This window comes from Vanellus vanellus (assembly GCF_965231255.1).
Source record: "Vanellus vanellus genome assembly, chromosome: 4".
Taxonomy (NCBI): domain Eukaryota; kingdom Metazoa; phylum Chordata; class Aves; order Charadriiformes; family Charadriidae; genus Vanellus; species Vanellus vanellus.
The window spans coordinates 15,454,124-15,477,610 of record NC_138909.1 but is presented as its reverse complement, the minus strand read 5'-3'; the positions used below and the strand labels follow the sequence as shown (position 1 = coordinate 15,477,610).

At 41.1% G+C, this 23,487-nt stretch overlaps 1 protein-coding gene across 1 annotated transcript in view; it reads left to right on the top strand.

Moving 5' to 3' along the window:
- The window catches only part of ZNF827 (zinc finger protein 827), a gene marked incomplete at its 5' end in the record, with an annotated part of 110,933 nt that overhangs the window by 61,984 nt on the left and 25,462 nt on the right, over nucleotides 1-23,487 (top strand). Inside the window, 3 exons of the mRNA XM_082483123.1 lie at nucleotides 11,655-11,903; nucleotides 12,604-12,661; nucleotides 17,617-17,720. Coding sequence (XP_082339249.1) covers nucleotides 11,655-11,903; nucleotides 12,604-12,661; nucleotides 17,617-17,720 — 411 coding nt within the window. The remainder of the gene's footprint in view (nucleotides 1-11,654; nucleotides 11,904-12,603; nucleotides 12,662-17,616; nucleotides 17,721-23,487) is intronic.

The following is a 23,487-nucleotide window of genomic DNA, read 5'->3' as shown; positions in this document are numbered from 1 at the left end:
CTTGATAATGGGCAGAGGAGTGAAAATACAGGGAAGTCTTTTGTTCTGTGGTCTCTGATTAGCTCATTAGAAAGCTCTGGGCAGCAGCAGGTGCTTCTGTAGAAGCCCAGAAAAGTAAGCAGGGAAGAGTATGACCCAAAGTAAGACTTTCTATTGATGGGAACTGGAAAGATGGCAAGCCATGGCAAGTCACATCAACACTAAATCCTGCTACTTAGCCAAGTGCTTTTTATTGATTTTTTTTTTTTTAACCAACAGAAATGTGAAATTGTTTGTGAATGGTTAGAGTGAAACTGTGTTTTAATTACAGCATAGAAAAAGATGAAAGTTTCTAGATACCTAGATTTATTATTGCAGTGTGTCAGGTTCCATATTTTTTTTCAAGATTTTGACTCTCCTGCCAGTGCTGTACTATGAGAAGTTCGTATCAGGCTATGGTACATTCATTCAGTTTAATAAGCTTTTCCATGACATCTGCATACTAACATAATCCCAAAAGAACTCAACTAGTAATGGATTCTTACCTATTGATGGAGTTTGCCGCATTTCATAACAACATTAATGTCTAAACTCAAAAGCAGGAAAAATGTGGAAGAAATACTGCCCATTCACAGGAGAAGTATAGGGTTGGAAGTATGGAAGTCTACAAAGTCTAATTTCCCCCCCCCCTATCGATCTTAAAAAAACCAAACACCCAAATACCCAAAAAACAGAACAACAACAACAAAACCCCCACAAAACAACAACAATCATAGAAAAGCAAGTACCTTGCAACAGAGCCTAGCTTTTAGTTCAATAGATGCTATGCTATGTCTTTACATTATTGCAGTTTATCTTCTTCCTTTTTTACATGTCAGGGAATTCTTGACATTTAATGAAAACCATGTAAATTTGAAAGATTAGATAATTTGGAATAATAAGAAATCATAATGTCTGTGGTTCAAATGTGCTTCTTTTGGTGTTCTGGACTTTATTTTTATATTTTTATTTTATATATATATTTCTATTTTTTTTTTTAATTTTATTTTATTTTTTAGGAATTGTCACTAAAAAGTTTAAACAACCCCCCTGATCCTTTGCTTTACTGCTATTCCTTGATGATGTTTGGCCAGGTGGGAGAGGCCACAAAGCGGGCATGGAAAGTGGGAATGTCAATTTTTTTTCAAAGTGTCAGGGGATTGTGGATGCACAGTATTTGCAGACGGGCTCCCTGCAGTCCCCCTTGAATTTAGAGAGTCAGCTTGTAAAGACAGGAAAACTGGATCCAGGCATCCCTGCAATGGTACAGCTTGCTGCAGAAATGCTAGACTAGAATTTTCTTCAACTTGCATAGATTGGAATATGTTGTAATGATTCACTGCACGTGCAGATTTTTTTTTTTATTAAATTCTTCTTGGACTATGTTTTGAGGGGTTGGCTGTGTTCAGCAAGTAGGGTCTTTCAGGTAAGCACTGTAATCCTACCATTTAAATGGAAGGAGCAGCAGATGCATATCACAACTCAAGTTAGTCTGTTGATTTAATTTGCTCTTTTTTGTTGTTGTTGCCTTGCGTTTTTGTGAAACTAAGCCTGTAGTTGCAAAATTCTATAACATGGGAGTTCAGAGGTTTCACGTTAACAAATATGAGCCATTTTATGATGTTTTTTTTAATGCGGGATCCTGTTACATTGATTCAAGGCCCATTGACATTGTCTTATCTAAAACAGCAGTTTGAAAAAAAATACTAGCAAAATAAAGCAGCAAGCACAGCGCCCTAGGGAACGTCAGATGTTACTTGTTGTTTCTCTGTAGCAGAACCTTCAGGGCTCGCCAACTGTTCCCTGCCTCTGAGGCTTTATTTAAGCTGTTTTAGGGCATGTTTATTTCTAGCAAATCAGAACAATTAACATAACAAAATGCCTGATCCTCCATACTGAAAGCTTTTGAAGTCTGTACAAGTTGACCCACTAGTTACCCCTGTCTACTTGATTGTGAAAACTAGTACATGAATCCAATTTATGAGGCATATGGGAAAAGCTTTCTTTTCTAAGTTGATTCATAAAGTTGATTTACAAAGCTGATGGGCATTTCAGCAAATATGAGCAACTTAGTATTTTAGTTGCAGGATGAAGTTTTAAATGAAATGAGGGGAAGACGCATGAATGATTTAACAAGGATTCATTTGATTTCAGCAATGGAAAGTCATTGGACAGCTATTGTATCAGCAAAAGCAGTATTTACTATATGACTTGTGTGTTATTAATTCTGCACACTTGATCTTGACTTCCATCTCAAAGTGAAAAGCAGACTGTGCATTCAGTGTGTCCCCTCTAGAGCAAGTGAGTGCTTCATAGAATCATGGAATAGTTTGGGTTGGAAAGGGACCTTTAAAGGTCATCTAGTCCAACCCACATGCAATAAATAGGGACATCTTCAGCTAGATCAGGTTGCTCAGAGCCCTGTCCAACCTGACCTTGAAGATTTCCAGGGATAGGGCATTTACCACCAATCTGGGCAACTTGTTCCAGTGTTTCACCACCCTCATTGTAAAAAAAATTCTTCCTTTTATCTAGTCTAAATCTACCCTCTTTTAGTTTAAAACTATTATCCTTTGTCCTATCACAACAGGCCCTGCTAAAAAGTTTGTCCCCATCTTTCTTATAAGCCCCCATTGAGTACTGAAAGGCTGCAATAAGGTCTCCCTGAAGCCTTCTCTTCTCCAGGCTAAACAACCCCAACTCTGTGAGCCTTTCTTCATAGGAGAAGTGTTCCATCCCTCTGATCATTTTTGTGGCCCTCCTCTGGACCCGCTCCAACAGGTCCATGTCTTTCCTGTGCTGAGGGCTCCAGAGCTGGACAAAGTACTCTAGGTGGGGTCTCACCAGAGCAGAGTAGAGGTGCAGAATCACCTCCCTTGACCTGCTGGCCACACTTCTTTAGATGCAGGCCAGGATACAGTTGGCCTTCTGAGCTGCGAGTGCACATTACTGGTTCACGTCCAGCTTTTCATCCACCAGCACCCCCAAGTCCTTCTCGGCAGGGCTGTTCTCAATCCCTTCATCTCCCAGCCTGTATTGATTCTGGGGGCTGCCATGACCCAGGTACAGGACCTTGCACTTGGCCTCCTTGAACATCAGGAGGTTTACATGGGACCACTTCTCAAGCCTGTCCAGGTCCCTCTGGGTGGCATCCCTTCCCTCAGGTGTGGCAACTGCACCACTCAGCTTGGTGTCTGCAAACTTGCTGAGGGTGCACTCAATCCCACTGTCTATGTCATAGATGAACATATTAAATAGTATTTGTCCCAGTGCAGTGCCCTGAGGGACACTACTCCTCACCAGTCTCCATCTGGACATTGAGCTGTTGACCACTACCCTCTGGATGCGACCATCCAACCAATTCCTCATCTACTAGACAGTCCACCCATCAAATCTATCTCTCTCCCATTTAGAGAGAAGGATGTTGTGGCAGACCGTGTCAAAGGCCTTAGAGTGGTCCAGCTAGACAACATCTGTAACTCTTCCTTTGTCCACTGATGTAGTCACTCCATCATAGAAGGCCACTAGGTTGGTCAGGCAGGACTTGCCTTTGATGAAGCCATGCTGGTTGTCTTGAATCATCTCCCTTTCTGCCATGTGCCTTAGCATAGCTTCCAGGAGGATCTGTTCCATGATCTTCCCAGCACAGAGGTGAGGCTTACAGGTCGGTAGTTGCCAGGGTCGTTCTTTCTACCCTTTTGAAAAATGGGTGCAATGTTTCCCTTTTCCAGTCACTGGGGACTTCACCTGCCTGCCATGACTTTTCAAATAGCATGGAGAGTGGCTTGGCAACTACATCAGCCAGTTCCCTCGGGACTCTGGAATGCATCTCATCAGGTCCCATAGACTTATGTATGTTCAGGTTCCTCAGGTGATCACAAACCTGATCTTCTCTTACAGCGGGATGGACTTTGCTCCCCTAGTCCCTGTCTTGTGGTCCATCCACTCAAGAGCTGTGGGAAGAGAGGTTGCCAGTGAAGACTGAGGCAAAAATGTTGATTACTTCATTCTTCTCCTCATCCATTGTTACCAGTTTGCCAGTTATGTTCGTCAGGGGGGTGCACTTTCTTTGGCCTTCCTTTTCTGGCTGACATACCTGTAGAAGCCCTTTTTATTATTCTTTGCATCCCTTGCCAAGTTCAGCTCCAGCATGCCTTGGCCTTCCTGACCCCGTCCCTACACAACCAGGCAGCATCCCTCTACTCTTCCCAGGATACCTGTCCCTGCTTCCACTACCTGTGCATTTCCTTCTTGCCCTTTAGTTTGACCAGCAGGTCTCCACTCATCCATGCTGGTCTCTTCCCTTCCTTTCTTGATTTCTTACACCTGGGGATCGAGAGCTTTTGTGCTGTATGGAAAGTGTCCTTAAAGATCTGCCAGGTCTGTTCGGCTCCCTTGTCCCTGAGGACAGTTTCCCAGGGGTCCTGTTGACTAACTCCTTGAAGAGCTGGAATTTTGCTTTCCTAAAATTTAGGGTCCTGACTTTACTCTTCACCTGACCCATGTCCTTCAGGACTGTGAACTCTATCAGTGCATGATCACTGCAGCCCAGGCTGCCTCCAATCTTGATGTCTTCAATTAGCTCACTTGTGTTGGTGACCATCAGGTCCAGTATCAGATCCCATCTGGTAGGGGTGTCCATTACCTGGCTTAAGAAGTTATCCTCAGTGCATTCCAGGAGTCTCCTGGATTGCCTACAGCTCACCTTGCTACTTTTCCAGCAGATGTTGGGGTGGTTGAAGTCTCCCAGCAGGACGAGAGCCTGTGAGCATGATGCCTCCTCTAGCTGGAGTAAGAAGACTTTGTCAATAGGTTCCCCTTGATCAGGCAGCCAACCACAGACACGAACCACAAGGTTCCCTTTGTTGTCTCAGTCTCTAATCCTTACCAATAAGCTTTCAACCTGCTCATGGCTATTCTTCAGAGACAGCTCTTCACACTCTATCCATTTCTTGATGTAGAGGCCAACCCCTCCGCTCCTCCTTCCTCAGGTGTCCCTTCTGAGCAGCCTGTAGCCATTGATAGCTGCACTGCAGTCACGGGATTCATCCCATCAAGTTTTAGTAATGGCAACTAGGTCATAGCTTTGTCGCAGCATGGTGGCTTCCATCTCCTCCTTTTTGTTGTCCGTGCTGCATGCATTGGTGTAGAGGCACTTCAGCTGGGCTGTTGGCCATGTCACCTTCTTAGAGGAGCACCCCTTAGTTCCTTTGAGGTATTTCACTGGTGTTTCCCTCTTGGCTCCTATTACTTCAGGATCCCCTGGCTTATTTCTGTAAGACTTCAGGTGTGCTGCAGTGTAGCCAGCACGTCTCAGACCAACAGGCTGAGGGCCCTCACTAGCACTCCATCCCTCTGACCTTGGCATGTCATCCCACAGCTTGTCACAGGCAAGCCTGATATTATCCTCCTCCCCCTTCAAGTCTAGTTTGAAGCTCTGTCAATGAGCCCTGCTAGCTTGTGAGCAAAGACACTCTCCCCCTTTGAAAAAGGTGAATCCTATCAGATGCCACGAGGCCTGGTGCCATGTAGGCCACCCCATTATTGAAAAACCCAAAACTGAGGCTGTGACACCAGCCACGGAGCCATGTATTAGTAGACTGGATCAGTCTGTTTGTTCCATTGTCGCTGCCCACAACTGGAGGGAGAGAGGAAAAAATAACCCATGCTCCAGATTCCCTTACCAACTGTCCCAAGGCCCTGAAGTCTCTTTTGATTGCTCTTGGACTATGCGTTGCAGCTTCATCACCACCCACATGGAAGAGTGGTAATGGGTAATAGTCCAAGGGCCGTACCAGGCTAGGAAGTGTCCTAGCAATGTCCTTAATGCGGGCCCCAGGGAGTCAGCAGACGTCCCTAAGAGGAAGGTCTGTCTGGCATATTGGACTCTCTGTTCCCCTCAGAAGGGGGTCACCTACAACTATAAACTTGTCTTCCTTATGGAGGTGGTCATGATATGGGGGGTAGGCCCTTCTGACCTTGGCAGCACCTCTGGTGTAGATGGGCTGTCATCTGTATCATCCATTGACTGGCCTTCCACATCCACAGTCTCATACCTGTTGTACAGAAGCACCTGGGAAGGCAAGGTGGGCAAGAAGGGGGTTCACCTGCTGCCCCAAGTGTGAACTTGCCTCCATTCACTCTTTTCCTTTAAGCTACTGCCTTCAGCCTAATGGGGAGAGGATACACGATCCTGTTGATCTTGATTTTTTCTGGTGGCTGTTTCTGTCTCAGGGAGGGCAGAGCTTGGTTCTACCAGTCTATCTCTTTCTCAGATTCCCTAATGCTCCTTAACCTTTCTAATTCCTGCATGTGCAATATTGCACCAGTTTTGGGCTCCCCAGTTCAAAAGGGATGTTGAGAATTAGTAGATTGTCTAGAGGAAGGCAGTAGACCTGATTAAGGGTCTAGGGTTCATGACCTACACAGAGGCATTCAGGGAACTGGGCCTGTTCAGTCTGGCAAAGGGGGACTAAAGGCATATCTAATCACAGCCTGCAACTACTTGAAGGAAACTTAGAAAAGCCATGGAGTCAAACTCTTCTCTGTAGTGACAGATGGTAAAAGATGGGGCAACAGCTACCAGCTGCAGCCTGGAAGGTTCAGAGTGGACATGATGAAAAATTTCTAGTGCAGCGCTAGAACAAGTGTTACCTAAGGATGCTGTAGCTTTCCCTTGCTTGGAGGTTTTGAAAATTCTGCTAGATAAACCTGCAGCTGATCTGATCTAGTAACAATGATTCATGGAATAATTTAGTTTGGGGAGGACCTCCAGGGTTCATCTAATCCAAACTCTTGCTCAAAGCAGGTCCAGCAAGACCAGGCTGCTGAGGGTCTTTTTAAGTTTTGAATGTGTCCAAGGATGGAGAAACCAACCTCTCTCAGCAATGTATGCCAGTATTTCACCATCCTGACAGGGATTATTTTTTTCCTGTATATATAAATTACAAATATATAAATTTCCCGTGTTCCAACTTGTCTGTTGACTCTTGTACTACCACTGTACATTTATGAGAGAAGCCTGACTCTAGCTTCTCTATACCTTCCCTTATACCTTAGAGAGTTGTCAGCAGCAGTAATATGTCCCCTTAGTGTTGTTTTTTAAGGCTGAACAAACCCAGTTGTCTTAGCTGTTCTCCTCTTATGTCTTGCAGCAGCTCCCTAACTATCTTGGTAGCTTTCCACTGGACATGCTCCAGGATGCCAGTGTCCATTCTGTACTGGGGAGGCCTGAACGGGGCACAGTACTCTAAATGCAGTCTTATAAGCACAGAATAGAGGATAAGAGTCTCCTCCCTCTAGCTGAAGACTACAGGTTTGATAATACAGCCCAGAATATGGTTGGCCTTGGTTGCCACAAGGGCACATTGGTGACTTGTGCACAACTTGCATTGGATTGTGGTAGTTGCAACTTTCTGAGAGAAGTAGCTTGAACAAACTCTTTCTAAAACTTGGTAATCTCTGTCCTAGGCTGTAGAGAGGCATCATGTAGGACTTCCTTCCAGGGGCACTCTTGCTGCTGCACCTTCTTGAGGTGACACTGTCAGGCCCTCAGGGATGAATGCTGTAACCTGAGCTTTTAGGTAGCACAAGTTCCATGTTTCTGTTGTGTTTGGTCTTTTTTAGCAAGTGCCGCTACTTTGCAATTCCTTGCACTTGTGAACGCCAGAGAACTTGAAAGCTGTAGAAGAAATTACTTCCTCCTAGAACAACCCTGCCCAATACTGCAGTTTTCATATCTGATGTGGAAAATTGTCTTGCTCGATGTGAATTGGATAAATTTCATTGAGGCTTTTATGGATCAGCTGATTAAAAGGTATACTGCTTTGTAAAGAAACAGCATCTCTGTGCCTTGATGATAGTACATCCACATATGCAGTAATTTTCCCTTATTTTGTTAAGCTGTTTCTGTATCACAAAATTAACAGCAGAAAAAGGCGTATTAGGTGATTTACTTCATCTTCTGCCAGATGAGCAATGTTTCTGCTGTGCTGTTGTTCTGAGCTTCATCCAGCTTAGCTTTGAATGAATAGCAGACCATGTTTAGGAGATCATGGTCTAGATACTTTAAAGCTACTTGAGTCTTTATCCCCTGCTGATTTTTGCTAGGTATTAGATGTCTGTAGTGTTATAAAAATCTGGCATGAAGAAAACGACTCTCATATACTAACTTTGTATTCTGATACATTGCAGTTTATTTAACTAGCCCATCTACTCAGGGAGAAATGCAAAAGTGGAAAAAAGCCAAAGCTATCATTGATTTTAATTATTTGAACCCGGAGACCTTTCAGTGTACCAGTCCTTGACTTGAAAAACTTCAGCTGCGCTATGACCACGTGAGATACCTATGTAAGGAAATAAGAGGTATAACCTTGCTCCACAAATGAACTGTCTGTAGCACAGAAGGGAAAATAATCTTCGAGAAGTTACAGTTTGCCTGTATGGCGAGATGGGTATGAGCATAACTTTAATTACAGTCTTTCACCAGCACAGGATGTAACACAGCTGGGTTGTATGCCTGTGGCTGCTCATGGGACGGACTGATCGCGCTTCCCTTTCATTAGCTCATGTAAAATTACCGTAGAGACCCTCCTTCAGTCTTCTGTGTGTGTTTGCTTTTAGCAATCAGAGTATGACAGGATTCACATTTGGCAGGGACATTCTGTCAGATCAAAAGGGTGCAGCTGGGAAGATAAAGGTCAAAGGAAATGATCAAATATGTAAATTTAGTTAGGGCAATTTGAGTGCTGGCTGATTGTGAGGGAGAGAAGGTCATCTGTATTGCTTGACTCTTGCCTTAGTTGGGGTCGTATCAGTTTGTCTGATTCAAAAGCATTTGCAGGACAGGGAATTAAACTGTGTGGAGCAGGAACAGAAATAGAAAGAATATTTTAAAAGCAGAGAGAGCAGCAAAGGTCAGCTTGACTCTGCACCTAAATTTGGCAGCTGGGTGCAGAGCTCTGTCTGTCAGACATCTGAAGAACTCATTTGTTTGCGGAGTTACCTGAGCTTTTGATTGACAGTGTTACCTGATGCGTTCCTTTGCTCTTCTGTGTTCACTTTCAATGCACAGCGTGCTATTTTTACACTTTTCAACACGGATGCAATGTTCTGTGGTTTTATAATAAGAGGCTAATGGAAGCTTTAAATAAAAAAAAAAATCTGCTTAGCAGGACAAAAAGGGCATTATATGATCTTTCTAACTTGTCTTCAGTTGAGAATTCACTATGAAAATTTACAAAGTCTGAAATGTATCTGCTGGATCATAGATGGTAAAGATTTTTATCAATGTTTATACGTTTCTTTTAAAGGTCAACAAATGTCATAAGAAAAGATTGAAAGCAGTTAATGTAAATCATTCCTGGAACATATCCAAGTGGCTTTTATCTCCCAGGTTCGGGGTTTTTTTGTTTTGTTTTGTTTTGTTTTTTTAGGAGCTGTACGCAGCAAAGCTGCTTTTTCTCCACTTAAGAACAACACAAATGTGGGGAGAGGGAGAAACCAGGGAATGAAAAAGGACTTGGTGACAAACATCGGTTTAATTTTAGGTGGAATGCATATGCCTTCATGCTAAAGGGATTCTGATTGTCTTTGGCTAGAGACTACAGGAGGACGCCAACCAGTTGACTAGCTTGAGGATGTTATCAGGGGTGACCAAACCATGTTTTGGTGCCTCTGAGATTCATTGTGGTGTTTGAAACATTCACACTTGGAATAAAATCTGTGAGGCTGACACAATCATATGTGAGTTACAGAGGAAAACAGAGAGAGCAGCAACAGATTATCAAGTGAAATTAATGGATTCCCCCCGCTTTTCTTCTCTCTGACCCAAAGTTAATAGGAAAAAAAACTGATTGTTTTGGTTTTTTTTTCTTATGAACTGGTATTCATTTATTTATTTTTAATATCAGAACCTTCTAAGCAGTAAAATTTGGCAGATGAGAAGGGAACTTCCATGTGAGGAAACTCATTGTGCAGAGTGCCTCCATCAGTGACGTGATGCTATCAAGAGAGCCAGCCCCTGTCTGCACCAGTTAACATGCTGGCCCGCGGTCATAGATCTAATCGTGTTCCCCCAGTCTGGACATGGGCCAGACTGCTCTCTCAGGTCCTAATCCACTCGGCATCTAAACTCTCTGCTTCGCTGGCTCTGTGTGCTGCAGTGTGCATGTCCCTACCCTCTCCCATGGCCTCTTTTGCTGGGCGCTAGGGTTGCCTTTTCCTCCTTTGGCTCATGAAGTCTAAGCAATTCAAACTCACGCTCTCCCTTGACTCCAGCTGTGGAGGCTACATAGGCAACAATTTAGGGCATGTGCTAATCATGAGTAAACAGAAGCAGATTTTCATTAAGGTTTTTGGTACCTTGGCTGGTACCAGAAGTACACATACAGATTTAGGCAAAATTGATAAATTCCATGTACATGTTTTTTATTGGAATTATTCCTTACCTGGATGGCCCTTCCGGTATTTTACTTTGGTTATGCATTTATTTATTTTCTTGGTTGTCCCAAGCATATTGCCTGTCTTAGGCTGCCTGTTTCCACAGTGTCTGGCCAGCATCTAGCCAGCAGAGGCAACGCCTAGTTGGGCAGTTCTGCCATCATACCAGTGTCCTTTCAGGAGCACTCTAAATGAAAATAATTTTAAAAACTTCATTATCTTTCTCTGGAACTAGATTGACAATAAATCCTACAGGTCTTCAACTTCTCATTTCACAGCAGAATGTCTGAATCAGAAGGGCTGTATAGGTATTTGGGGTGTGGTAGGCAAATTACCATGGAGCCTTGATTTTGAGATTTCAGAGCTTGTATTCTGAAGAAAATATGATCACTTACCTTGCAGCTAAACCCAGAGCATTCAGCAACACCCGGGAAATCTCAAGTGTAGAAAGTGAGCTACAAATTGGGTTCTAGACTATGGTTTTGTTGGCTGGACCTAGGACACCGGAGAGGAAGGCAAGCAGGGAAGGATATGGGCTTATAGAAAGTGGTCATTAAGGTTATTGGATCCAGTAATGACTATCTGTGCTTGTTACAAAATCAGACTTTAGGAAAGTGTGGGCCCCAGAATACTCCTCTCATCTTGAAAGCATATGCAGATATAACAAACCAGTTCTTCATGTAGTTGTCTGGAATTTTCCATAATAGAGAAAGAGAGCAGAAGAGGAGCAGATGAAGTTTCCTCCTCCACCACTATCCCCATACCAATACTTCCAACTGTCTGTGCTGGTACTTCTGCTGATAAAGAGTAATTTAGAGTTTTTAAGAGGTCTTCAGTGCCCAGTTTTGGAGAGCTGGTGTATAGTTGCATCTTTATTTAATAAATAAAAGCAAAGCTTCAGTAACTGGTGTGTGATCACCCAGTATTCATAGAAAGTGATATAACTCTCATATTTACAAATATGCAACTGTTTCCTGCTCTCAAGTTTGAAAAATTGTTTTCAAGAGATTGCTTCTATTTATAACCCCCAAAAGAATACCATTGCAGTCAGCTGCTGGCTTCCCTTACCATTTGCAGTGATACGGTATAGAAATTATAACTTTGTAATTGTGATTCCTGCCTTGAGTACTCTGAAAAATTGTAGCCTAATTAAATAATTGTGGCGCTTGTTTATTTTTTTAAATGCATATTTGCAGCTGAGAGTTACAAGGAAACCCAGATGGTAAAGATAAAGGAAGAACCGATGGAAGTTGACATTCATGATTCGCAGGCCTCAGTGTCACCCAGCCAACCCAGCCAAAATGTTGGCTACAGCACTTTATTAGGGCGGGACATTAGTGATCACATACAGAAGGCACCAGAAGGTCGTGTGCTCCCAGAAAGAAATCTGTTCAGCCAAGATATATCAGTGAAGATGGCCTCCGAGCTGCTCTTTCAGCTATCAGGTAAAAGCAGTGGAAACAGTCAATAGTTGAATTTAAAGAACAAAAAGAGATTGTGTATAACCATTAAGGTGCTATGAAAGCGTGAAATTGCTAAAGCTGAAAAATAATAGGAGTTAGAGCCCTTCTACCCTCACGTTTGGAATGCACAAGCCTTGCCAAATGTCCCCCATAGTTAGCATATGCGTTAGAGCACTGTGGCAGTCAGGTCAGGTTCACAATATTTGAACTGAATTGGAAAAGCCGGAGTTCAACTCCTGTATTTTTGAAAGCTAATTAAATATTTTGTGATAACTGGTTGGTCCCAGTACAGGGGAACCTATAGATGGCAGTTACTGGCCTAAGTGGCCAGTGACTGTAGCGTGCAGTGCTCCTGGGACTGCACTGTCCATTTTTCTTGACAAAGAAGGTGAACCTCAACTATTATATCAAGGCAATGATATCAGCACTGTGTTTAATGAATGCTTGTATTGCACATTTTGCACGGAGCACTAACAGTGAAATATGAAGCTGAAAAAATTTGTTGGGTGTTAGTTTAAATACAGTCATGCCCATTCTCTAATTCTGCTGTAACCATTTACCCTAAATTACTCTGGATTATGCTGTTAACAGAAAGCATTAAAATAGTTCTGCTGAATAAAACCTGATGGGGAAAATATGACATATGCTAATCACAAAAAAACCCATGTATGTTCCTCTGCAGAAAAGGTGAGCAAAGAGCACAACCACAATAAAGATAACACCATCAGAACTACAGCCAGGTAAGTACAGCCCATTGTTATCTTCAAAGCTGTAGTGTACATGGCATTGCTTCATTTTGCCATGTGAACTTCAATGTGTCTGTTTCCTGCAAATGTGACTTGGTATTACAAGCGTAAGATATTTTCCTGAGTAATGTAACCTGTATCTGAAAAATTACACCTATGGGTCTGATCGCTTAGAGTTCGTGAGACAAAAGGCCTTTGGGCCAAAATGGCTGTTCTCCTCTGATCAAGTATTCACGCATCATTTTAAGAATTTTTTTTTCTATTTTTTCCTACAAAACCTGAAACTTAAAAGAAACTGCACCGTACATGCAGTGCTTGAGGGAAGAACAGGCTGACAACTTGATTTTAAGACGTGGACCAATGTAAGAAGAGGTGGTTTTGATTCGGTCTTATGTCCGACTTGGATTTCCGTAATAAAATTTTAGTTTAGTTTTTCTATCATCTCAATGCCTTTGCGAGATGAATTTTTAAAATGCAGACTGTAAGACAATGCTAATGAAACATTTGTTAAAGATTACAGTCACATTAATACAATAAACGAAATTATCCAGAAATTAAAAACATGATCTAATTATAGCACATGCTGTTAAAGAAATATGCACTTTACAAGCCCATGAGTTATTTACGTATATGTGAACAGCAAAGTGAGGTGTCCCTATGGGAAAATTCAAAGCTCTCATGTGATAAGTGGTATCTAGAATTGGTAAACACTGAGGCACCCATGGTGAGGAGTAGGCAGGAATCGCCAAGGGTACATTTATTTCCTACCTGAAAGTTCCCTAATCCAGTGTGGATGTGTTGGAGACTGAGCACACTGAAGTGACAAAGAGTTCCTTCAAAGATAGAGTAAGACCTTCTGTGCCTCTGCAGCCCCTAGTTCCCAGTGTGTTCAGTGCCTGCTAAGACAGTTTTGTCTCAACAAAAATTGAAAAGCATTTCAGTTGCAGAAGAAAAGATCTCTAAGATATGTTGTTCTTAAATTCCTACGCTTATCCCATTCATTCATGGTAACTGCAATAAATAATTTGGTTTTAGTAAACTGATCAGCTCAGTAAACGTACGTTAGGGACTTTCTGAGGTTACAAGTTGAAAGATAATTAAATTGGGCTTTTAACTTCTGGCTACTGTGAATGCTTCCCATATTTGCTAGTTTGGGAATTTCTGGGATATGCAGCCTGCATGGCCTTCCTGCGACTGCAGCCCGAGAGATGCATATGGAGATAAATGCACATATTGTCCAACTGCTCGTTAACCATCCGGCATGCATCACAGGGAGGGAGTGACAAATAGTCAGTTGAAAATAGATTTCAGTGTCTCATGATGTTACCGGCAGGACTGGTGTGAGAATCCAGAGCTGCTTTTGGATCTATCAAAGATAATTCAAACTGGAAAGGTTGAGGACAGTTCAAAGATAGCTTCCCCTTCTTCTGGCTGCCAACTTTTAGGAGGTAGCACAGTTGGCTGTTGTCAGACTTGCACTGAGTTTTACTGAGAAGTCCTGATAATAATGGCTGCTACCCATCAGGGCATGAAATGCTGAGTGCCTGATTCAATACTTCCGGGTGCCTTTCTTATCTTACCTATCTATCAACAGAAGACATGAATACAAAGAGCTTCTTAAGGCGAAGTGAGTCGGTCTACTAAATCCTGCGAGTTCAAACAGATTGACTTGAAAAACCTTGCCAAAAAAACAAAACCCAACCAAGACCAAACAAACAGCTGGAAGTCTTTACTGGTAAGGGTATGACGCCTTCTCAAAAATAGAATGTGATGGAGCAGCCAGTGAAGGATAAAGGCATTCAGACTGCATTGAGAAAACATGTGGTGTTGCAGTTTGGCTCACCAGCCTACATCTGGAGTAATGACAGAAAGGCATTGGGATCACAATTGCTATGTGAAATTTGCTGACAGCTGCAGAGAGCCAAGGTGAGGCCAGTGTTGTCCACCTGTGAGTAGTTAGGGAGCAGCGAGATTAAGCTGTGTCATTGGTGAGAGTCTTGAATCAGCAAGCTGGGGTACGCAAGCGCTCTTTGCTGTCTTATTCCATATTAATGTTTCTAACTGTCACCTATCTGTTGCTGTTCCTCCTGTGAGTATTTCTGGACTTTGCGAGTATATACTTTCATATGACTTTGCTTAAGCAGCCGAAACTGGCAAGGATTCCTCCCAACTCAATGGCTGAGTGAGATGGTAGAGCCTGCCATCTGTGATATGAAGACAGAATGTGGAGAAGCAAACGATCTGGAAGCGAATACACCAGCGTAAGATGCCAAGATAAATTTCTTTCATCTAGAGAACGGTGTAGCCATAAATCTGGAAAAGTGCAGCCAGAAAAGAAAATCCTAAAGCTTAATCTCCATCAGAAGGGACTTTGTGTGGTTTCTTACTATGAAGCAGGAGCTCCTCCCTCCATACTTCGCACTGGGAATCGGAGGATATATCTGCTGAAATAAAAATAATAGTAGGGCCAATGCTGAAGAGACTCCGCTGCCATTCTAGAGGAAGGCAGAAAAGAGGTATCCGAGGATGGTCCTGTAATTCACCTGAGGCCGATGGTGGAGAGGGAAATCCGTGGACCACAACGCGATGCAGTCTTTAGCAGCAACCTGCTTATGATATATGGTGTAGCCTGAAATAGATAAGCTCTTCATCATCCATTTTGCTTAGAACCAGCAACGAGAAGTGTCCCAGTAACTGAATCTAAGGCACAAGCAGGCAGGCCAACATGGAAACCTGAGCGGATTACAAGATTTTGAAGGCTTACAACAGTAATAAAAATTTTTTTTATTTGTGTTTTTTTTTTTTTTCAAATCATTATTAAACAAGTGAGAAAAATGTTGCAATAAATGATGCCATGTTTTTATACAGCGTCAGTCTGTTTCACATTATGTCACCCCTGAGTGGGAGTGTGAGTCTTGGAAAAAGTTACGTTTTGCACATGTGGCCTGGAGCTGTTTTGCTTTGTCCTGATCCCTTGTTTTCTTGAGTATTATGCATTGTTCAGGTATCTGTGTACACTGAACTGTTCAGGTTTGGGGCAGATTCATGCCTTACCCTTCAGCACAACCGGATGTTGACTGTGTTCATGGTTATGTTCAAACTTTTGTAGAAATACCAAAATGTCCCATCAACTGTCACATATGGAACAGCACAAAATGAATAATGGTGAAAAAACTTAATGAGAAAATAAATAACATGATTGCCAAAAGTGTTACATGATCAAGTTATCTAATTATCAAAAAGTTTCCCAAAGGTAGAAGAGATCTGCCTAGCAATACAAGTGGCTCAGTGCAGAACACCTTGTTCACTCTCTGCAGAAAAACTGCGTAAGGGAAAACTTATTCAAGTGCCGTTGTTTACATTGACACCGAGGTTATCTAGACTGGTAGGGTCAACTTGGTTGGTGCTGCTGGCACATACTTTCTGCGTCTGGACTACCCACTGTGCAACGCTTCGTGAGACCTCATGCTACATTCTTTATCCTGAAAACGTTCTTGGATTTTATTACTGAATAAGAACAGGCTGCAGAAATGAGCTGGCCTCCTGTCCTGCACCTTTGAAACATCTACTGTACACCAGCCTGTTAAGGATTCTCAACATGAGAGAGATCAGATGTAATGTAATTCTCATTTTGCTTGGAAGAAATGGATAGTTTGCAGGCAGATGGAATACACTGCCTTAGAAAATAGTTTTCCAAGAAAGACCATCCTTTTCCGTTTTGATTTTTTTTATGTACCTCTTACTGATGGCTGGCTGGCTGTACTGTAGACAAGGAATTCTTGTTTCTGTGATGATCTTTAATTGAGCAGAAAACAAAATACTTTGACAGAAATGCCAATTCACTATTGAAATTGACTTTTTACTGCCTGTTAATTAAAACCAAAGCATGCTATGCTTTTTGGAGTCAACTAGCTGATGGTTTTTGCACTTAATATGCTTTGGGAAGTAACCATTCGGTTAGCTTGTGTGAATTGTTTCCTGCTTTAAAAATCAAACTCATGGAGTTAATTTCATTCATGGAATGCCATATCACAGAATCACAGAATTTTCAGAGTTGGAAGGGACCTCTAGAGATCATCTAGTCCAACTCCCCCGCTAAAGCAGGATTGCCCAGAGCACATTACTCAGGACTGCATCCAGGCGGGTCTTGAAAATCTCCAGAGAAGGGGACTCCACAACCTCCCTGGGCAGCCTCTGCCAGTGCTCTGTCACCCTCACCGTAAAGAAGTGTTTCCGTGTATTTGAACGGAACTTCCTGTGTTCTCACTTGTGCCCATTACCCCTCGTCCTGTCACTGGGAACCATTGAAAAGAGCCTGGCTCCATCCTCCTTCAACCCACCCTTTAGATACTTGTACGCCATAATAAGGTCTCCCCTCAGCCTTCTCTTCTCCAGGCTAAAGAGTCCCAGCTCTCTCAGCCTTTCCTCATAAGGCAGATGCTCCAAGCCCTTAATCATCTTAGTTGCCCTGTGAGAATCAAAAGAGAATTATTCAACATCTTAATAATTATTTTTAAAACAATTTTTCCCATATTTTCGGTTATGTACCTCAGATTATGAAATAATATTTTCCACCTTTCCTGATTGCTCTCTGCAGATGTGACAGTAGAATACAAATTTTTGGGACAGTAGAATACAAATTTTTGACACATTCATTTTAATGATCCATATTGTATTGTGATATTTCAAATCTGAGATATTGAAATGTAAAAAGCTTTTTGTGAGGACTTCGGTTTTCACTCTGAGATGCAATTTTACTAAAGCACGCCTCTTCTCCACACCTTGCCTCGCGGTCTGCATGTTTATTGGCATGAATTCTGTAAATGAAACAGGGCTTTTAACAAGATGGTATTTGTTATAATATTAAAATGTTAGGGTCAAAAATCATATTTACTTCTTCCGTTAACTGCTATTTTGTTTACAAAAAGACATCTTATTTTTTCCTATAGCCCTTTCTTTTCTGAAGACACATTTAGACAATCACCGTTCACTTCCAACTCAAAAGATCTCCTGCCTAATGAAACTACTCTTCATGGAAGGACATCTGCACCAGGTCAGATACCTTTTTCTTTCATTACTTCCAGTTAATATATCTTTTTAAAATTTTCTTACTGTAAACTCCACCACCTGACCGATGCTGTTAAAATGTAGTTTGCTTTGTCAAAAGGCAGCTATCTCTCCGTCACAATAAGTGCTTCTTATTAAGAAGAAAAAGAAAAAAGTTAAATATTGCTGAAGCGTTTGTATTAATAGTTTTTTTAATTCTCCATTTCCATGAATTGTGCAAGAGTCTATAACGGAGTATTAACAGAGGTGGGGGGTTTGTGTGTGTGTTTCCCATATGTAAAGGAACTTTACTAATGTCAGATTACCGTCTCCTATTCTCCTGTTACTGGCCATTTCCATCAATCAGAGTACGGATGAAATGTTTGCAGTACATGTATCAGAGCAGCTGAGCTTGGCAATACAATTTTCCTGCGTTTAACAGTAATTTAGAAACCTTTTTGGAAGGTTGTGGTGTTCCTAAAACATACTGAAAGGCCTCGGTATCCGTGGGTACGTTCCCAGTGATTTCTGTACTAGTTGACAGGCATTTTATGTGCAGATGTAGCTTGGGATGTATTCTGCATTAAAATGGAAAATATAGGCATGTAACAGTACTATCCAAGGTGGCACTGAACACATGCAAAAACTTGATCAGTGCCTTTACTGTCCTGTTGCAAAATAACTCGTTTGCTAGTTCACTGCTATCTGTTCTTAAATTAATAGCTCTTGGGTTCTAAAGGTCAGTAATTACACAGCCAGCCATAGGGGGGGTTATTCACCTTTTCTTAGCAATCAATAAAGTTTTGGGCACGTTACTGCTAATTTTCAGCTATAGACTGTCATGTAATTTACAACTTAACAGACCCTTCATTTTTTTTAATGCTTGAATAGTCATTTGACAGCTTGTGAAGTGGCAGATGAGGTTAAGAGCTAGATGTTGTCTAAGGGTAAATATACATAGCAGGAAAAAGAAGAAAATTTGTAGCAAAAGGACAAGGGTCCTCAGGCTAGCCTCAGCTGCACTTTGGCTAGGAAGTAGTGGATTTTATAACTTGGGGCAAGGAGAACCATATTAGGTGGTGTGGTGCTTTTAAGTATTAAAATGTAAACCAGGTTAGCACTTCAATCCTGGCTTTTGACCTTGGCATAACATGGAATATGCATATACCCAGACGCAAGACGAGAACTCATGGACTCCTCAGGCAGTGCTTGATACCTCAGAGGACATGGCCTCTAGCAGCAATACTCTTACATCGTACCAAGATGAATGTATAAGAATTTTAATTCTCTGTAAGACTTAAAATTAAGTGAAGCCACTAAAACTGCGGATGGGTTTTGGTGACATGTTTAATCTTCTGCTTAAAAGATGTAAAGTATCTAGTTGCTTAGGACATCCTGGAGTGTTAGAATGGCTTCTGAGGAACTGGGGTTTGTATGTTTATGCTGCCCCATATTCTGTCTTATGTAACATAAGTATTACCTTGATAGGTCTGTGTATTATAATACATATTGCTCTGTGATTATAAGATTGGTATGTAATAGCAGCATGTATACTGAAAATCAAAAATGCCAGTTTCTGCTTCATTTTTATTTTTGGAACAGCTCTATCATTCCAAATATGTTGATTTTTCTCAGCTTCATGATAAATTCTTGGACCTGAAGTGCAACTTCACAGTAGCACCAGGAATATGATTTAAATTTTTAATCAATTACAAATGTGATATTCATGTAAAAGAACAGCAGAATACCCACAGGTAGATTTCCTACTAGTTTCAGCCTTGCAAGAAGAAATAGTAGTGCTATGGATAGCTCAGAAGAAACTTTATCCCTGCAGGGAGTAGCATAAAAGAGTAGTAACAAACTGTTGTAAACGCCAACAGGATGTACCAGAAAATGCTGTGGAAATGTGTATGTGGTGTCCCATGGATAAATGGTTTGTATGCCTTCACTTGAGATTTGTTTTGGGTTACTTCATCCCTGAAACAAGATAGTAAGAAGTAGAAAAGAACAGCGTAAGAAAATGACAGGAAATTCCCAGTCCAGTGTCATCTTCAAGTCATCAACTAAAATCCAAGCAGATTAACTGCTAGTGGCCTAGAGTGTTCATTCAGCAGTGCCCATATCCAAAAATGTGACTCGGTGCCACTGTCACCACAGCTAGCAGAGCGATGCACAAGCGTGGGGTCTGAGCTGCTGCTCTGTGCTGGGCTCTCTGACCAGGATTGACTCATGCAGGCAGAGTGGCACGAGGAATCCTTTGCTGCCAGTTGGTCTAGGTGGCCTTGGTGGAACCACACCTACATAGTGCTTCTTTCCAAGAGAGCACCAATATGGGTGGTTGTATCCTCAGACTCCTGCCAACTTTCTGTCTGCAGACTTCTTGGCACCCTAGCTGCAGAGGAATTGGGAAAAGTGACAGGAACATAGGACAGTGAGATATCTCATGTGTCAGATTCAATTCTTTTCTTTAATAGCTAACAACATTATGTAATCTTATTCATTATCAAGATCCATCTTAAACCTGTCATCCTTATTGTTTGTATCTGGACACCGTTTCAGAAGCTCACTCCTTTGAAGGGCTGGGACCACTCTCTTTTCAGCCTGAATTTATTCAGAGCAAGTTCTACTTTTGTTGTTTCACCAATGCTGTCCTTCAACTTTGATACTTCTTCTCCCTTGTGATGTTCACCATCTGATGTGCCATCTTACATCCCCCTAACCCTGTCTTCATTTTGAAAAAGTAAGCCAGCCAACGTCTTTTAGTCTTTTAGTATGATAGGGTTTCTATTTCCTGACTAACATCATAGACTTTTTCTGCCTCTGTTTAGGGAAATTAATTTCTGCAAATGTGAGTAATCAGAACTATATATGCTATTTTACAGAAGTTCTTACCAATGACTTTTTTAGCAGCATGCAGTCTTCTATATGTATATTGGAAAAGCCTCTCCTGATTAATCACAGTCTTCGTATCTACAACATGCTGATGACTCGCACTTCATTTGCTAATCAAACAGTAATATGTTTTTCTTTTCCTTTGCAAAGTGACCTGATTATTTCAGCATGCAACAGAAAAATTCTTATTGCTGGTTTCTAGGCATATGACCTCGTAATTTGAATTGTTTCACTTATTACTCTAGCTCTCAAGATTATTTCTTTCATGCTCTGAAATTTCTGCATATTCATGATATTGCTTTCATTAATGCAATGCTGGGGTTTTTCATGTTGAAGCTGTTAAAGAGGATTTTTAAGTATGGTTGGTCTGAAGTTCAGTCCTAAAGACTTCTGCTTAGTGGCCTCTTCAGCGCAACCCACTTCTCTTCGTAGCCAGTTTATAAGAAAATTGCAAGATCAGGTATTTAAGAGGAAGAACACTCTTTGTAGGGCATTCAGTATATAAGATCTCCAAGGAGTATAAAATAATTAGGAAAGATGTATTGAAAGATGTGTGAGAACAATGCACTGATCAGGGCATTTACTGGAGAAAAAAAAAAACTAAATAAATAACTACATAGCGATGGATTTGGCCTGAAATAAAGGTGAAATAATTCTGACTGTCAGCAGTATCACAGGCAGGAGAAGTGATTCTCATGCAGCAGCTTTTAAGTCCAGTACCCAAGGAAATGACAATAAAATCTCCAACAGCTGTCAGAAGGGTGTTCAACAGCCCCGCAGAAGTCATGGTAATTCCCTGATAATCTGTGGTGAATTCTTAATATTCTGAGAAGGGAAGAAAGTAATTTCCTATAGTATGTAGTTCAAAAGTATTGAATAGATTTGAGGAACTACTTCCCTTGCTTTTTTAAGGTATTTTGCATGTTAATAACCATACAAAGTTAGTTGTAGTTACATTACGCTTTTCTGTATTATTATTACTGTCCAAATAAGCTTATTTTTATTCAAAAATTGAGATAAAATAGTATTGATGTCCACATCACTCAACCACGCTCGGCTCAAAAATTGCCATAGTATCAAAGTCATATCCAATGCAAAATCATATCCAAAACGTTCAATAATTTCAGCTTTCCCTTATAAGAATAGCAAAATGACCTTTTTTGGCCTAGCAAAAGGTAGGGAGAAGAAATAAAAATTTTCATTTCAAACAGTTGCTTAAAAAAGGCATTTTTATCTTCTGTTTTATAAGACACTTCTTCTGACAGACTAGATTTTAGTTTTATGTCAGACTATATAGTTCAGTCTAGATCGCTAGATAGATTAAAAACTTGATCTTATGCTGGTGTTCATGACCCTTTGCCAATCTTTAATGTGTTTTAATAGTTTTCCACTATTGCACTGACTCATTCTGTAAATCAGACCTGCCTTCATGAAATCCAGATGAGTGATATTCACTATTGCTTTTCCAGTGAGTTCATTAATATTGGCAAAGACTCCAACCATGGGTTTTTGGGAGTATTTTTTCTCCATGTATATCTGTGTGTAGTATAATAATGTTTCATTACTTTCTCTCCTATTCGCCAAGGACCTGGTATTATCCTTTATTTACATTGACAGTGCCAAATATTGAAACAATCTCATCTGTACAGGATTAAATTTAAAAAAAAAAATCTTTTTTTTTTTTTTGTGAAAATTTACTACTTCTTGCAAAACTGTAATATTGATTGTGTTAAGTGAATTTCACGTGGCTAAAATAGACTTGGAACTAGAGGATGTAGGTTCTGGTAGTTGTAGTCCATGAATAGCCCTGGCTTTTTTAATTTTGTCCATTGGTGCCAGAGCTAAATTTACCAGTGTATTTTATTTCAATGAAATAAAGCCAACAATACTTCTGTCCTCAAGTACTTTCTTAAAAATGCATCAGAGCCTCTTCTGTCAGTGTGTCTCCACGTTCTTTATTGACCTGTAAGATTGTCATGTAAGATAGGCCATGCTTTCTCTTCAGAAATGGCCAGAAGCCAATGTTGAATCAGTAGCATGATACTTAGTTCTGTAGAAAATTGGAAACATAGTGCAAAAATTTTGGATTTTGGTACTGTGAGTTGTACTTTTATTGATGATGTAATTAGTGGCATTATCCCATATTTATGTTTATTGAAATAAGGAAATATGCGTAACAAACACTCCTGTATGTTTGGAATTCCAGGACTATTCAGGAGACGTACATGTTTCTCCTGTTACTGTTCACACATCCTCCTGCTACTATTTTTCTCTGAAGCAGTAATTCTGATGTAACTTTAATATACTTAAAGGGGAAACTCCACCTGCTTCCTGCGCTTCATCTTTCCACATTCTCCAACACAGCAGTACTAACATTTGTGTGGCCACGCTGTAAGCTAGATCAGGGGAAGCAGAGAACTAATCTCTTTTTTTTTTTTTTTTTTTCCCTAATAGTTTGTGGGAATGTTGGGATGTGAGCAGGGTGAAGGCAAGGCCATATCATTCAACCGTGTGAAATTTTAGCATTTGTGCGAGATTGACATGGCTGTAACCATGTTTAATCTCGTTTACTTTTGTCTGTGACTCTAGTTGAAAAATACCTCCTGAGGGTTTAGAGTTTTAACTTGAACATAATAAATAACCAAGCTGTTCATATTGCACAGGTACCGCATTCTTTAGTATGAAGTATTTTGCACGTGTCTTCCTTCCTAATCCCTTTTTAAAGACACTTTAAGGTCAATATACCTCTTGATGTTGTAATTTTGCGTGGCTTAAAGCATCCAGAAAGTAGATGGCAAGAGCTCTTTTCGTCCAGCCTGCAGACTTGCTCATTCATGTATACTATTTTCCGGCAGTATTTGTGCTTGATTCTCGTCTCCTGG